Consider the following 18,155-nt stretch of genomic DNA (forward strand, 5'->3'; position numbering starts at 1 on the left):
CTAGACAGAACTAACGACCAGGTGAAACAACTAGGCTCTTTAACCCTTTTCCCCCCTCCTTTGCAGAAGGGTAAAGGATAGCTTTGCAATGACCCTGAGGAAAGAGTTTGAATTTTTTGTTACCCCTAAAAAATGAAGACAAGCTGTTGATAATGGGCTAAAAATAACAAAACAAATAATGCCAGATTCAGTCACAAGGGGGCAATACGTACTTAGGGCCTCTACAACTCAAGAATTTTCAAGTTCAGACCTGTTCCTACTCTGTAAATATAGTATTAATATTTTCAGCCCAGAAAATCATTAAAGAATTAACTATTCCAAGATTGCCCAAATAATTACACACAGCAATTATTGTGCAAGGTCTTAACTTCTAGGGATACAACTTTTTTTTTTTAAATCAGCAAGTTCCAATTTTAAAAACACCAAAAGAAATCCTCATAATCCTCAACTCCCCTGCCCCCTCGGTGACGAACAACAGTTTGAGAGCTAAAGAGGAGCTTGCAGCTCCTATAGTCATTCTCTCCTGTTAAGCATTAAAAGAACTGCAGTTTTGCTGTTCTAAATATTTACTTGCAGTTTCCACACTCTGCACCTTGTCATGCTTGTGCCTGCTGTACTAGGACAAACACATCTGTACTGTTATTCTTCTACAGCCAAGCCTTACACAAGGTTAAATGTTCAACCTTTTGTGTAAGTTCAATATACTAAGCTTCTTAAGCCTTTTACTTACTGCTCTGCTGTGTGAAAGAGAATAATGTTTAAATATTGCTACTTACATAAATATTTAGAGTGAATTTGTACAAAAAATGCAAAGTATGTGCTGGAGTAAATGGAACAGGTTACATCTGTTACAAACCCCAAAACAAACAAGCAACCCATCCCAAAAAAAAAATTCACAACACTTTCCACAGTTTTTATTTTCTACTTCCGGAACAGCACACACAAAGGTCTTGCTCACAAGACCTAGAAATAGAGTTAATATAGTTTCGCTACCATTAATTCTTTCCTACTAATTTCTGCACAAAAGCAAGTATCATTTCTATTATTAATATAAGCTAGAAAAAAAATCCTCCATGATGCTTCACTGAATTCACATTAGGGAATTCCATTTCTCTCACATGCCTCCTTTTAAATAACTTAAATTGAAATATAAACTCAGTGTAGTACATTGGTTGATCTGCAGATATCTATTCTAATCAACAGAATGGTAATTATCAAGCATTGTGAACCAAGTAATATCCAGATTGATGCTATGCAAACCAACGTACATGAAGACTGAATTTAAGCAATAAATTAAAAAGCCTACTTACCACAGAATTTCTAAGCTTTTCAGGTAAAGGATCTTTTACTTCAGACAGAGGATCCTCGGGATTTTTGTCTTCAGAATTAGGAAAAAATTTTGATTGCACTAAAGAGCTTAAAGAAAGACAAAAAAGAACGGACTGAAAAGCATGTATTGTTCTACGTGGTTTTAGAAGAATAACAAAGTCAGAAGTTCTATTACAAGTTGATTACAAGAAAAAATAATCCTGGCATATTAGTGCTTTCACATGACTGAACAAGTTTACAAAGATGAGATCTCAACTTCATGAAAGAATTAGACCTCTGGTTGCACACAGTGACCACCATTCAAGATGAGTCACCAGACGTTTTTTAAACAGCAGTTTCTCCAGTACCAACAGGAGTGACTCAACAAATAGTGAACTTCAAGTGGAGTTCTTAGTAGTCATGAAACGAAACTTTAGTTCATAAGTAACTGAACAGAAATGTAACTTGGTGCAAAGTTTAGAAGTGGTCTATTTGTCAACACCAATTAGAAAACCAAGAATTCTTTGGCTTAATTCAAACTTCAAAAGCAATAAAAAGATATTCTATACTACCCTGATTAATTCGTGAATTAGCTATGCTGACTAAACTACTAAATTCTTAGCAGACCTTGTTGGTACTAAAACCCAAACAATTTATGCCTAAGCTTTTAGAAAATCATATGGAGCACTGCCAGCCATACTTAAGTGTCTCACAAGCCCTTAATGTGATTTTTCTTACAATACCCTATGTGGTACAGAAATACGTATTATTTCATTTTATGGACAGGAAGCTCACTACAGAATGAGCCCTAGATCTTCAAAGGAAATTACATATCACAACGTATTGCAATGCTTTACTGTCCCACATCTTGCTGAACACGTGAACCTGCAGGTCAATCATAAGCATCCAGGCTTTAATACTTGGAAAGAACAAAAGAGGTATCTAGGGACAAGGACCTCATACCAACTAAGTAAAGTCATCCGAACTAAACGTAACAGGACAAGGTTTAGTTGTCAACCTAAAGATAAGAATTTTCCTTCTGTGTGAACACTTGCGAATCATTAATCACCCTGTTCACAGAAGAGGTCCCTCACTATCTACCTCGGACTACGGCTTATCAAATTCATCCAACATTATGGCTAAATTTAAATCCAAGTTTAAGCTCTGACTAACCCAGGTATGTGACTGAGCCTCTATTGGCTATTGTGTGGGAGGTGTTTCTCCTACTGGAACTATTTTGTTTTAGACATTAATTATTAACTGAATCATAAATACTCTCATCATCAGATCAACACTCCAACTCAGAACAGCAACACAAATACGCAATTTCCCTTACTAGACAGGAACGCTCATCACAAAAACAGATCCTTATTGTCTTGCATCTGAGACAAAATCATTTGAAAGAGTGCTTTGAGGGAACACTGAAGATAAGAACATAATAACGAAGTGAGAGAAACGGTTCAAAAAAATCCACGTGGGCTTTAGCTTAACCTAGTGCTTTGAGCACCTCTTTAAATACAGAACGGGTACAGACTGTTCAGCACAAACACACCACCAGAAAGATGGCATCTGACTGGCATTTTAGAGAACATCAGCAGGCAGTCAAATTAAATTTTGGCATGTAAGTGATTTGCCAAAAGTCACAACAAAAAGCTGTTGTTAGAGGCAGAACTAAGTGCAAAATTTGAGAATTGCTCTCTAACTACTGAACCAGTATCACACTATGATGATGCTGGTGACTACCAGTTCAAACAGTATTAGTATCTAACATTATAAATAATGTTCTCTTGGCACTTGCTTCTTCCTTGGGGAAGGTACACAAACTGAGTCACTTACAAAAGTACAGAAGGGTCACTACTTTGTCGGCTGAGATGATACGATATTGCCACTAACAAACCACAAAATATGGAGAAGAGAACTGGAATATGCTGCCCATCCCAAGAATCCTGGAAACAGAAACGAAACGTTAAAAAAAGGAGACAAATTATATACAACACTTATCTGGCATACAAGAATTATGTACATCTTAGTAAGAGCATGGAAATATTAACTACGATTCCACAAAAATGAAACAGGACTTTTAGTATAAAATATTGTTCAATATTTACCTATGTCTAACTATAGATCAGAAACTCTAACATAGTATACATCCCTTAAGGCCACACCATCTTAATCACTAAAGTCATCTGTTTTCATAACCCTTGTGAAGAATTTCTTACATTCCTTGTATCACAGGTTCCTAGAGCTGCATTTAGTCACCTGTTAATTTTGAAAGTTACATATGTTTTTACTCAGATTTATTTTTTTCTGATGTGCTGAATTCAGATCAAACCAGTGGTTTTAGTTTTTTTTTCAAAAATATTTTGAATTTTACAATTTGTATTGGATCTGCAAAGATGAGACAGTGATTCTGTGCTAAAGCTTGTTTATCTTGAACAGATGTGTTTACAAAAGGCTAGTAAGACAAATGTACAAATTCACAGAAAGCTAATGATGTTCTGCGGGTGATGGCATCATGGGAGTATTTCCTCTAGCAACTTTTTACCCTCTGGACAGAGTGGAAAAAAGCCCATTAACTCCGAACTGGAAGGTGCACATGCTACTGTTAATTGTGAATCAAGAGCATTTGATTACTGACACACACCTGAAACCAGCAAACAGAACCAAAACAATAGCGTTTTCAAACAGAATGGCATTTCAAGCACGGAAAAGCTGCTGGTTTTGGGTGGGTTCCACCCCCTGCCAGCTAACTCTACTTTTTAGAGAGGCATGCATCTTCACTTTGACACTACAAACTATTTCCTGGTTTATTTTCAAGTAAAGATTAATATGAAAAGACTATTTCTGGTTTGCAGTACTGGAAAAAATACTCACATGAGCCGTTTTGAGAGATTAACAAACCAACACATGAAGACTGAGCTACAAACAAGCCACTTAAATGATTCTTTTTTTCAAGAATCAACGCAGAATGGAGCTGACTAAGAGTCATGCGTTTTCAGACAAAAAACCAGCCTGTTAGTGCAGGCACAAATCATACCCCTTTTAAAAGTAAAAAATCTGCTTTGTTCTTGCATTGCATCTCCTTTATTGATATCACAGCTGAGCAAGTATAAAACCCTATCAAATCAGACTAACATTTCTAATTCACTTTCTGCATATTTAAGTATCTAAGATACAAAGACGCAGAGAATAAAACCCAAAACATTGAGGTATGCTCTGTCTAAAATTTTGCTCACCTTCAGGGCACCATAGCACAGTCCGTACAACAAGGCAACTGCCACAATACTACAGATAAAACTGTAAAGTGCTGCAAGCAGGCTTGTGGTAGCTGAATATCATAGGAAAGAAAGAAAAATTCAGTGTTACGCAATTAGGTTACAATACAAAATACTTCTGAATGATTAAGTTATCCACCCCCTAGTTGCAACATCCCTCTGATATAAAAAAAAATCCAACCCACACTAACTACTTTATTTTCCCCTACAAATGATTTTTTTGTTTGTTTTAAGAGAGTAGTTTATGTGGTTTTATTTACCACCTCATTTTTTCAACAGCATTACCATGAGAATGGTTAACAACTGCAACAGAAACCAGTCGGGGAAGAAAGTATACTTTTTGACAGACTTAGGACAGTAACTATTTTTCGATAATCCACCACAAGACCTTTAGCCTTTTAAAAAAATACAGTTAGTATTCTATGTTTAGAGGGTAGGAATAATAAAGTGTAATCACTAATTTTTTTTAGCTAGCCTACTAATCTGATGGCTGTTCCTAATCTAACGCTTTTGACACTGACATAAAAAAAACCCCCAACACTCACCATTGCCACCAAAGACGTGAATATCCAGCTGTTCACAGAGATACATCACAAATGTATTCACCTGAGGCAGAAGACCAATGAAGAATACTATAGGGAAACATAGTGTAAACACTACGGAAGAAAAAAAAATAGTTGAAAAAGTGGCGAATATGAAAAATACAGCATGGTAACGTACTCTTCAGTTACAAGTTCTATGGTATCACACACACCTATTAACTCAACATCACTGAAGTACTTCTATTATTTCTAAGAAAAACATCCATTATGCAAATCCCTACTTCAAAGACTCAGAACTGACTGAATATAGAGGTTACATAGACCAGTAAGTCAGATTTCTTGTACTTCCATTTTAATTGCTGTAGAAATGGACACAGGCCAATTCAGGCTTTCCATTTTTATTTAGCAAAGATCAGCCAAGAGTCTTTACAGATTAGAAGATCTGTAAGTTTTCACTCATTGTAAATGAGGCTTATGCAAGCCTAACTGCCTGTCTGGAGTTACAGGAGCAAGCTAACACCAGCCACAGTGACGTAAGAGAGGCCAAGCATTTCACCTCTGGGTTTTCTGCCACTAATAACGTCTGACAATTTTACCCATTTTCCCACACCACTTCTGAAAAGTTCTGATCCTAAATGACTTTTTTAGTTTTTTAAATGAAAATGGGTAACTGTATAAACCATTAAAACCTCTGCAAATTACAGGACTTAAGAATGCAATGATATACAAATGTCACTTAATAAAAAGAACAGTGTGTCCTAACCTGCACGTATCATTTACTTTCCATCTTAAGGAATAAGATATGCAGAAACAACAATCTTTTACACAGCTTTAAGTAGTTCAGATACAATTCACAAGCAGCAGCATATTACAAATTCTAGGTTTTGAGGGACAGAAGGATCAAACCATTAAAATAACTCTCACAGACAAAAATCTGACTGTTTAGGGAGGATTTTCTATAACCTTATTGACTGTGGCTTCAGTGACCAAGAGAAGAAACCAATTTTAAAGCATCCTGTAAAGAACCACAAGTCTCAGTTTTACATTTCTAACTTTATATCCACAGAATGGCTGGATACTAGAGGATATCACATTAGAAATATTTACGGTGCAATAGCTACTAAGAATCTGATTTTTATTTTTTTTCCCCTACTCCTTGGTAAAATGAAATAACTAAATGTTGTTTTAAAACATGTAGGTTCAGAGCTTGGGAAAAACATTAAGTTCTGTATCACTTTACCGATACAAATTAGGAAATATAAGGAGCCGAAGAAAACATTTTTCAGAATTCTCAAGTCAAACCTTGATCTCAAATCATTACTCAAAGAAGCCTATATAGGAGAGAAACAATAAAGTGTTCTCTCACTGACAGGTTACAAATTTGCTTCATCAAGGCCTGTAAGTTAAACTATCTTCAGTGCACTGAAAACAAAATCATAAAATAGATCTAAGAATGCGCAATTTAGAGAGAGTAGCCCAGCAAAAAGCCAACATTTCTGATTGCTATTAAGTCTGTAACAGAATTGCTCTCTAATGGGAACCACGCGAGTCAAAACAGAAAGTGATTGTTATAAGCGTTGAGCAGATTTAGACCAACTGATCAAGTCCAGTATGTGGGACACAAAATAAATAAATGAAAAATTTATACTAGTGCTCACTTGTCTGTTGGCAAGGACACAGCAATTATTTTATTTAGCAATTATGCTATCTAGACACAAAGTTTGCCTTGCCCTGCACCTGTGTTGTTCTAGTAGCTGCGCCTGGGAATGGGAAAAAAGGCAGCTGAGATTTTTACTTTGTGCTAACAAAGTATGTTTGCTAGAAGCCAGCTTGCTGTATAATACACGCAAAGCTTTTTGAAACAGTGGTTCAGCAACATTAAGAGTTACTCCAAAGGCAAGGGTTTACAGCAAAGGGGGGGGTGTAGGTTTTTATTTTGGTTTGGTTTTTTTAAGTGAGAGCTGTTCTGGCAATCTGATTTTTTTATTGGCAGAACTGCTAAGAAAAACAGAACACAAAAGCTGGTACAAGATACCCAAGAAGATCAGTAAAACACAAGGATGAAAAAGCATTCAGAACTCCTGAACCAAGAAGTTTTAAAAGCTAATCCCAAAATGGACACGGCCTGATGAAGATGCCAGCATGGCTTTTTAAAAATGGAAAAGGCTCTTAAGTACTTTGTAAAAGTAGGTCACTTTCACAATGCAACACACCACCTACATAGAGTTATGTATTACCTTATGGGGATATGGCTATACATTATGCAACCACTCAAGGTAATAGGAAAGGGAAGACAAGATTTCTGAAATTGACAGAGCATAAACAAGGGGAAATGAAGCTACTTTTACATCTTTACATATCTTGAATGAGTCAAAAATATCTGCTGTCTTAACTTCAGTATGCCAGTGCATGGACAGATCCATAGAATCTGTAAAAAAGCACCTCTGGAAATGCCTGGACAATACTCTGTTCATAAATAAGTGGCTTAGACCTTTTCCCTCCAGGCATTTACATTTAAGCACAGATTTACTACCACAAAGTTGAAGGGGGAAACAGTATGAGGTAAGAAATTCAGAATGCTCCTAAAAATCAAGTAATAAAAACTAATTCTCAAAATGCCAAATTGGTAATTCTTATAAATCAACTAAAAGTCAAAAATAAAATAAAATAAAAGAAAGAAGAATCAAAAGCAATACCAAGTTTTAATTTTTCTTTGACAGAAGACTGTCCAGGAACTGGAGGCATGAAGTCATAAAATTTAGCTGCTGTAGTCTTTCATGCCCAGATATTTTGGTACAACTGAAGAGCACGTCTGTTCAATTTAGATGAATTCTTACGTATTTTCTTCCCCCTCCAAAGAGGTGATCCAGACCTTTAGATAATAACTTTGCTCCTTTAAAGAATACGCACAGTTTCCATGATAAGATGGTCTTCAAGTGTTTACATTCTTTTTCTCCTTTTTATGGGCTCTGCTGTTACTGTTTTCAACAAATTTTGTAAGTAAACAGGGGAAAGGTTTGTTGGTTTTGGTGGGCTTTGTTGTTGTTTGTTTTCTGTGTTGGATTCTTTTGGAGGTGAGGGTGTTAAATACCAGCAGTATTATGAATGCACTGTGCTGCTCAGAATACAATGCAAGTACCTCACATACAGCACAAAATTGTATTTTTTGGTACTGCCGATAGGCCTGTTCTGCAAAGATACACATTAAATAAGACTTAATCTGCCTATAGTGTTTTTAAACATTGTGTCCATACTGCTCCACTTGATTGCTAAACACAAATAACCTGATTTAAGAGAAGTCGCACTGATGTGCCGTGACCCCTCTAGAAAGTACAAAAAGAGTCCAAATCAAAACATTTCTTTAACTACTGAGCAGCTAGGTCCAAGCATAGGGTAGCTTATCCAGGTCCAAGCTAAGAAGAAAGAACAGAAGTTTCAGGGATGAAGACTAAGATACTACATAATTAAAAAGCTAAAAATATTTTTTTTTCCTATGACACCGTATTAGTTGGCATCTCTGCAGTTTGTTACAGCAAAGCTATAGAAGGGGGAATTTTCCCATAAACTTTGGCAAAGCTAAAACTACTCTTTCCAAAGGAAACTAAAAGAACTGCATTTAGAAGGTGATGTTGCAACAGTGTCATAACAAGATGCAGAGTGGAAAAAGAAAGATGTCTACTGTGGTGAAGCAAACAATTAAAATCCATGAAAAGGCCACTCACCTATAACTAAGTCCCTGGCTGACAGCAGCAGCAATGGGTTGGTGAAAGCCATTCCATACAACCTGAATCTTGTTGTAGATATGTTTCTGCTGCCATAATCCAACAGCCAAATAAGACCACAACATAAACAGAAATATACAGGCCTACTATAGGCTATGATACGATTATGACCCTGTTTCAAAAAAAAAAAAACACAACAAAACCGGTATTGTTTCATTATTAGCAGAAAAAGTAATTATTATTGTTACAGACAGTTTCAGAACGAAAATTAATCATTGTTCACCAATTAACATACTGTCACCTCAGCACATCCTTAAGTTTTGTTCATAAAATCTTTAATGCATTGCCTTGCACTGATGTAAGTCTTTTTTTTGTGGCTTTGATATAAAAAGGACAAGTTTGCTTAAGTTAGACTAAGCTATATTCACCCTTCCTTATTATCTACTAAGTTTTAAAATATGATTCTTGCAATACTAAATGCCAGAGAAACTCTAACTAGGCTTCATAAGCAAGAGATAATACATTAATTTTTAAGAAAATGCAATTAAAGTTTATTACTCAGATACTGCTCCTGATGGGGGGGCGGGGGGAAATCTGCATTTGTGTGTTCATTAAAACACACAGCTTATTACCTAAAATAATAGAAACGCTTGCTGCAGAGGAATAATGCTTTTTCATATCTAATTTAGGACATAAAAATATTTTGTCTTGGCAATTTATCAGATGCACAACAGAATATAAACATATTGTGCAATGCTAGCACATTAACATTTCCATGCTCAAATGTTAATGCTCACTAAAGCATTGCATACTCTGCTTAATAGAGTGAAAAAATAAGTTTATGTGCACACTAGGACAACTGAGTGATCTACAAGACCAGAATAGAACAGCAAAGTCATGTCAGTTCATACCAGCACAGTAAATTACAGCATTAGGAATAATTCTCAGTATAATTGCTTGAATACTAAAGATTTGTCAAAAAACTTATCACAATAAGACTCCACAGCAGAAGCTAGGCTTAAAACAGGGAGGACGCGATTGCTAAATACAAACAAAGCGGGAGGTGGAAATAGTATCAGTTCCCTTCTCACAGACTAAGACAACATACACCTCTTGTGCCTTATAAAAAGGTACCCAAGAAAAATGCTGAAAAGATCAAAATAAAAAGATTAATTTTATGTGGGAGTTCTACATCTGCCGGGTTAATCCAGTGGCACGTGGCCATGACTTACATGTCGGGGGGAAGAAGAATCTGGCTGAACGCTCTGAAACCAAAACAGAAAGAGGAAAGTTACCCAATCTACGGACAAGTGCATTTACCTCCCCACACACACACACATTCCTGATTAAAGTTCTTTTAATAATATCTACAATTAGTTTTACAATTTTCAAAGCAACTGTACAGCTTTTAAATACCACAATGTATTAAACCAAAAAAAAACCCACTGTTCAAAGAGTGTACGTCTACAGCTAAAGGTTTTAAAAAACCAAACCTAGTTTCTAGAACTTCTATTTTTTTTTTAAACACAAAATGTGTTATGCACTTTAATTTTAAATATAATTTCCACCCTAATAGTCTAATCATAAGGAAATAAACAATCATTCTTAAGTTACAAAAATACCATTAACAATTTTCTAATAAGAACTAAGATTCTGATTAAAAATATTCTCAGATATAATTGCTTAATATGAATGCATTGAGGTGTATCCAATAAAAAAAACAAAAAAAAAAACCAGTAACACTTCAAGTTTAGTTTGTAGGCTGTTTTCAGCCAGTATGAATGTGCTCCTCTTTGGGAAAACAAAGTGCATGAGAACAACAAATAGAAGGTTGTTTAGCAAACATTCACTAGAACCATTCTAGTGAAGTGACCTTGTCTGACCATCTATCAAGCTTTCCATGAAGTTGAAGTTTACTCATTTCTATTTAAATGATAAACATGTAGTTTTTTCCTTAAAGCTCTAACTAGCCTGCAACACCCAACCAAAGTTATTTCTATTGTTTATAAAAGTGAAGATAGAAATTAAAATACCTTCAACAGTGAGTACTGACAACTGGCTATTACCAGGCAGAACTGGAAGACCCAAATATCCTTGAAAAAGCCCTCTATAAGAAGTACAGAGCCCAGAAATGCAACCAGAATAGCAAGGATGACAGCTAACACGTTTTCAAGGATCTCACGATTCCTGTATTAGAGGGAGAGGAAAAAAAAAAGAATTAAAAGCTAACTATGTCTAAAAAAAGCTGCAAAGGAACAGTTAGGGTCAGAAGTTACCAAGAGTTATGCTTCTGGTAGCAAAGTAGTTAATAGATTTGAACCCGCATAGACTATGCTAGTACACTGTCTTTTAGCAAAGTTAGGAGCTACCTAGGAGCTTTCAATGATAGCTGAAAGCTATTAGTATCTTATGGAATTGAACTCTAACGAGCAGAAGATAACTTCAGCAGATAATTTCAGAAATAATTCAAATGCTCAACCAGAAGCACAGCCTGTAACATAAATCAATATTCAAGGGCCACACAGGATGATTACAAGCCCGTAAAAAAAATATACACAATAGCTTATCTGTATATAATCTGTCATTCATAATTCTGTAATGAAGAAACTAAAAATACTCTGACTTGGCTAAGATACACCAAGTGGAATAAAGAGAATTCCATATGATATTGGTAGTGCTTAGGAACAGAACTGATAGTATTTATGCCTGGACAAAAATCACTACTGTATTGTTTATCTCAAGGAAGTTCACTACCAAAATTTAAATACTATATATATTACAAAAGCTGGTAACCTGGGGGTCACCTTCATTTTATTCCACTGGGTAAATGCAGCAGGGACAACTGATTACAGTTTTAGATGACCCTTTGGAAAAATGCTTTGAAATAGCAGGTAAATTCTCTCTACTTGCTGAAATAATGTAAGCATATGCCAGGTTCTAGACCCTTTTAATTAGTTTTTTGGAAAAGGTTATTTTCTTACTTTAAATATTAGCAACAAGTCTCTCTTTTTGACCAAACATGTTATCACCCAACTCATGCAAAGTGAGGGGTTTGTTTTCCTTTGTGTTGTGTTTTTTTTTTTTTCCTTTTTAGCATCGCTGGAGAAAAAAAAAAAGGGAGAGTAGCCCTCATTATTTTAGAAAAACTGCATTTTGTATTATTCTTTTGTCTTTCAGAGTACAGTGAATAAATACAATTCTCTAAGGATAGCTTTATCTGTATTACAGTTTAGTTACCATTTTTTAATGTTTACTTTCTGAGGTCTAGTAACACACAAGGATCTCACCTATCAAATAAAGCCAGAAGAGTTAATCTATCAAAATTGATGCTAATCCAAAGCTTAGGCAGGATCCAAAAGCGATAGTACTGCTTGACTTTTTGAGCTGCTTCCTCTGGAGGTTGCATGTGGTCCTGAAGGTCAGGGCTCAGGTCAATATCTTGCTGCTCCAGCAGATCTGTATCCATGGTTAGCAGCCTGTTCAACCTGATCTGAGGAAGAGAAAGCTAAAAGAAAGTCAGTATTAACAAAAGCTCATTTTTATTGTATCAGTGTATTTTACTGGAAACGGCTTTGGAAAAAATTGCTAGAATTATTTAGTTTCACTTTTGAGAAGTTGCATGTTAAACACTGTCAGTTCTTGGGCTTCACTTACATTCCCTGTCCTTATCATAGCAAATGAATAGCACCAGCAGCAATAACAGTTTGCTTACAACACAACTGTTCGGCATTTTAGCATATGACTAATTTCAAATGAAGCACGAACATGTCTTCCAAGTACATTATCCCATTTACTTTGAAAACTTCAAATTTGAAGACAAGTAAACTGATACGTGAACAGGAATAACGTATACTACATGAATAATCCAATTCTGAAAATAAATAAATTACAACACATTTCTTATAGTCAGCTAATGTGCATGCACACCCATGCTGAATGGATGCTTTTGCATGACAAAGCAACATATGTGTGCATCAGTGGTCAAATTCAAACTCACTACATTCAGAATATACGCAGAGACAAACTAAAAAAAGCTCTACCCTAACTAGTCAAGTACTATTTATGACTGACTACATTTCTCACATATTTTGTAGTTTGTCACTCTAGCATTCTCTTGAAATCACAGTAATTCTAACAACCGTAAGTGTTCTTTAAGGAGAATACTCGGAAGGTTAAAAAGTTACTACAGTATGTATGTGTCATCTAACCACTTCATAGATTTCATTAACAGCCCATTAAACGTCTTAACGCACTGCCCTTTATTCTTAAACAATATCATTGTTAAAATGTCATTTAATGAAAAATATTCACAATCTTAAGGCAAAGGGTAAAATTTAAATACTCATGTCACCTTTAAGTGTCAAAAATTATATGGGTTTTGGGTTGGGTTTTTTTCTGCAATTATCTTAAAGTTTAACATTTGATTTCAAGTTGTTGAAAATTTTTTTCATAACTCTTTAAAGCATCAGTGTACTGTAACTGTGCTGAGCCAGCTTTTCCTTCCTAGAAAAATACTAATAAAAACAACAAGCACGAACACTCCCTTTCTAAAGGCATTTCAAAAATAGAAAACATACTATCTAAGATAAGCTGTGTCAGAAAACATGTGATTTTTTGACAACTTTTAAAAAGAATCACCATAACGTAACATTTGTAGCACTAATAATAAATTCCAGTGGAAACTTCCACATAGGCACATGGGCTAAGACTTTACGAGTTTGCCTTAAACAGAATCGTCCCCTCTAATGAGGCCGCACTAGGAAACCAACAGCACATAAGAGGTAATGCAGCGTCTTTTTTGAACGCTGCATTTTCGAGGGGGATGGTGGAAAGCAAGGAAATATCCTCTAGCAGACACCAGGTTTGAAGAGCACATTCTTGATCTAAAGCATGGTCAGGCAAATGGAGGGCTCTTGCTCCTCTGCCAAATGCTGAATCCATATTTAATTTTCCTTCTTGACTAGTTATTTAGGTACTTCAATATATTTTGGTTTCCTAGCTTAAGAAACGTGACCATTTGCACTGTCTTCATGACACAGCAATATAAGACTTCAAAATTAAGAGTACAGATATGTCTGGACTTGAAAACAATGTAAAGGGTTTGAGATGATAAAACTAAGGAATGCTAAAGCTATTTGCAGTATGAAACAGCGTAAGCCTCTGCCTTTTTTCCCCAGTCACTCCTTGCATATGAATTAATATTTTGTACAGCAGACTCCAGTGACAGATACTTAAATTCCTTTCAGGAAAATTACTGAAGTTTCTCTTGGTCAGAACACGAAATTTATTCTTGCTGCTGCCTGCTAATCTTATTAATGCACAAAAGGCAAACTGTGTCCAAGTTGTCCAGTCAATCTCTGGAAACCTTTACAAGGTATCTCAGAACATCCAATTTCCACATGATTTACATAATCAATATGCTTTAGATCAGAGGAAACCATTTACATTTAAATTTTCAAGTGCTATGCAGAAGGATGAATTTGTGTGTATATATGAAGACACTGCAACAGTGAATACTTTATCTTCATTTAAACCCAGGCAAAAATCCTTCTTAAGAACAAAGAACTACCACATAGGATGATTAATCAGTGCTTTAAAATTGGAAAGTCTTCTGATTTTTTTGCATGCTTTAAAAATAAATAAGAAAAACTTACTAGATCGTGTGGATAAAAGCGAACTGAGGTAGAACTCGATACGTGAGAGTCCGTGTCACTATAAGAACAGGGGAAAGACTTCAGATTATAAAACTACATTTTATTTCAACAGGCCGCTCATTTTCTAGTGTCCCAAATTAAGTTTTGAATCCTTGCAAATTTTAACTAAAAATCTTTCTTTAAGTTTTTCCTTGAATTACATATTTTAAATACAAGTATCCACTTACTCTTGTGTACTGTGGTAAACTCTGTAGCTATAGTACATCAGGAGACTCTTATCCTTGGTATAACTTTCTCAACACCTAGTCCCTAAATTGTCTAACAAGGATTATCACAATATAGCAATTATTCCACTTGAAAAAAAACATAGATGTTCCATAATCCGTTAGCTACTGATGTGTAAACATGCATCAAATCACTAAGGGACTGTAGAGTCTGCTATGTGTTTGCATACAGAGTTTTTGTTAATTCTATACTGTTTTTACCAAGGTCCCAAAACTGCCAAAAATAGTACATACTTAACACGAGTACACTGAGTTACTTAATCTTACATTGCCTATGAAAATCTTAACTTTAAATAAACCTCTGGTAAGAAGAGCAAAATAACTGCAGTTTCCATTCATTAGAGGTGAGGAGAAATTTCTCTTACTGTATGAGAGTCCATATCCAACCATTGCTTTTTTCCCCCATTTTGGAAAGCTTTTGGATGTTTGTTTTCCATGTAAATCACATGGCTCTAAGACTCGTATCAAATTTATGCAGCTTTCCTTCAGATCCTTGCCTTAAGATAAAAACATTCTTTGTTATCAATTTTACTTCACTGAAACTCAAGTGTTCTCTAAAGCAGAGATCCGATTATTTAGATGTGGCCAGTTGGCCAGGTTGTTCCTTCCATTAGCACATATAACTTCCTAGCAGCAGCCACCAGCAAAGCCATTGCATCTGGAACATGCAAGCAGTAGAGGCAGGCATTGGCAGCTTTGTGCAAGGAATACAGAACTTTTTGTCAAAGTTCAACTCTACAAGATGCACTTGCACACTTTCACAACAAAAATTTGAAGATGGGAGCTTTTATATTCATTATTCCATAATTCCAATAGCTATTCCACCTATACATGGTGGGAATTTGTAGCATTCAGCATGATGCAATAGCTTCAGAGCAGTTTTATGTAGTGAAGTGGATTGGGGAAGATGGGGCCCGTGGGAGGTTTTGGGCTTGTTTTTTTTTTTTTTCTCTCTTCTGCCTCCTGTCCTGTCAGAGAAAGAAAGGGCATCTTTCCAACAGCAGATGAACTTTCCAGTATGTAGCTGGCTATTTCAACTGTAAGTCAAATTTTAGCCTCAGGCACGTTAACATTTCCATGTATTGTTTCATGGCATCTATGAACTTGAAAACAAATTTATCAGTTTACATTTGCTTCACAATTGGAAGTTCATTTGTAAATAAGTTAATAGCCATTATGGTAAACAGCCACCTACTTTCTCAAAACCTGTGTTAAATCCTTTAAGAAAGGCATTCTATAAACCAATCAAAAATGCATTTGTCAAGTTCTCCGTTTGGACATTTACTGCTTAAGCTAATAGTAGTCTTCATTATCTGAGATTTATTTAAGTGGAGATTATTTATTCAGCTAGTGTCATCTTCTAGTAAAAATAATTTAGGTTTCAAAAGTAAAGTATATGGATAATATTTTATATTGATTTTTTTGTAGTCTGCACCAAATAACCTTTTAAAATTAAAACCAAAGATTTTGTTGCAGTAAGACAAGAATCATCACTCTTGACTGGCCTTCACACACACCAGATGTTGGATGCTCTTCTTGCAGCTGGCTCAAAGTTCACAAGCGACATGTCGCAGCCCCCTGTCTCGTAGAGCGTAGAACTGAACTTACCTATTAAAGAAAAGGTCAAAAGCAGGTCAAAATTTCATAATGTTTCATCCCACTGGCACTAGTTTCTATTTATTAACTTACTACTGAGATCAATTTAGGAATCTGTCGTGGTTTAGGCTGGGCTGGCCACGAAACAAACGACAGATGCTCTCATCTAAATTTATATCAGTGTCAGAATACAAAATGTGATTACACATTAACGTGTCATCAGTGCAGACAAGACATTAGCTACTCAGTCCTCTTGCATACCATTTTACATGACATATATACAGTAAACTGCAATACCGAATTAAATTTTAAGAGTTTGTATTTAGAAGATGTCACCATTAAAACAACAGAAGCACAATGTAAGCCTTCCCCCACCCCACCTTAGAGAATAACCAGGTAAAAAGCTTGCCATGACCAGCTTCTTCAGTTCTTCCCCACCCCCAGCAGAACAATCAGTAAATCATTTGCTATCAGCATTTAAGAACCATGGTATTTAGCTAAGGCAGTGATTCCTCAAGCGTCCTAAATAAAATTATTTTTAGAGGCACATGTCTAATTGAAAAGAAACACAAAGAGTGAAAGAAGTGGCCAGATGCTCCATAAATTATACCTCTAGAAAAACTAAAACATGAATGGCAGGCAGAGATTTATTCTACAAGCCAGAAGCAAACACTTCAGTATAAGAACAGAAGACTGCAAAATAACTTTTCAGATAAACCATTTGGAGTTACTGGAACTCCATTAACCTTAATTTCCTAAAGATATTATTGAAGACTTTTTGAATGAACAGTATCAAGCTATTCCTAAATATATAATTAACAAAAAAGTAGTCAGAGATTATAACTCAAATGATAAATTACCTCACTCACAATATGATGTTTTTACAGTGTCCTTCTCCCACAATACACTGATCAGAGAGATAAGCATTGTAATTTCCCCTGAAGGCCAGGTTCAATGTATTTCAGCTCTGAATGCAGGAAGCTGATTTTGAAATCATGACCTCATATGAGGTTTTCTGCCAACTTCTCCATCTCCTCTAGCTCAAAACCTTTCTTAAGCCATGATGCAAAGCATGCAGTATTTTAAGATCTGCTTTTACAAAACAAAAAAAAAAGAAATCCCAGTTTGGAGCATCTGAATACATCTCTCAGCTGCGTGTCTTGCAGCTTGCTCTTCTGTTGATCCAGGATAACAAGCAGCCCCAGGAGAAATATCTAATGAGATCAGGGCTTCCAATCTTTCCCCCATAACATAACCTGCTTCTGATACAGTGTTTTTTTGACACATATCTTTTCTTAAAAAAAACCCCACGCTATTATTTTAAAAGTCCAATTTCTCATCAGACCCACAGACAATCAAGTTTGATTTAGAAGTGTTTGAAAGCAAGAAGGTTAAAAACATCGAACTGGATGATTAAAACCAGTGAAACTAAGGAAAAAATACTGGTATATTGAAAATATCTTCATAAGGCTTTTACCCTCAGAGTGGGCACTTCAGACCAAAAAGACACACTGCAGCCATGCTAAGACTAACCATTCTGACAAGACAGTCAGCTACATAGTTCATAAGTCACATACAGCGTGCGTCAGAGCTCAGTAACGCAACAGCTCTCTCAATATTTAATTACCTCTGCTATAGGTATTTATAAGGAAATACAAGTAGAGAGTTCACTTGTTAGGGTTTTTTCCTCAATAGTTAAGATTTTAATGAAGCGTTTTAGTTAAATACCCTCTGGTTTTTAATGCACAGTGTAGTACACAGTTGTAACTAAAGT

The 18,155-nt window shown here is 35.6% G+C and overlaps 1 protein-coding gene across 25 annotated transcripts in view; it reads right to left on the bottom strand.

The window, feature by feature from the left end:
- The window catches only part of PCNX1 (pecanex 1), a 104,302-nt gene that overhangs the window by 41,699 nt on the left and 44,448 nt on the right, over positions 1–18,155 (bottom strand). For 21 of the 25 annotated variants that reach the window (XR_012586714.1, XR_012586712.1, XR_012586716.1 and 18 more), the window contains 10 exons: positions 16,303–16,393; positions 14,502–14,559; positions 12,135–12,352; positions 10,881–11,034; positions 10,080–10,112; positions 8,848–9,019; positions 5,129–5,239; positions 4,545–4,636; positions 3,145–3,254; positions 1,311–1,416 (listed from right to left, as the gene is read on the bottom strand). Coding sequence is in view for 15 of the 25 variants with exons in the window: in XM_074584808.1 (XP_074440909.1) it covers positions 1,311–1,416; positions 3,145–3,254; positions 4,545–4,636; positions 5,129–5,239; positions 8,848–9,019; positions 10,080–10,112; positions 10,881–11,034; positions 12,135–12,352; positions 14,502–14,559; positions 16,303–16,393 (1,145 nt within the window). In the remaining 10 variants the exon portion in view is untranslated. The remainder of the gene's footprint in view (positions 1–1,310; positions 1,417–3,144; positions 3,255–4,544; positions 4,637–5,128; positions 5,240–8,847; positions 9,020–10,079; positions 10,113–10,880; positions 11,035–12,134; positions 12,353–14,501; positions 14,560–16,302; positions 16,394–18,155) is intronic. The other 4 variants (XM_074584810.1, XM_074584805.1, XM_074584798.1 and 1 more) reach the window with 2 other exon arrangements.

The sequence above is a fragment of the Larus michahellis genome, chromosome 4, assembly GCF_964199755.1.
Source record: "Larus michahellis chromosome 4, bLarMic1.1, whole genome shotgun sequence".
Lineage (NCBI taxonomy): Eukaryota > Metazoa > Chordata > Aves > Charadriiformes > Laridae > Larus > Larus michahellis.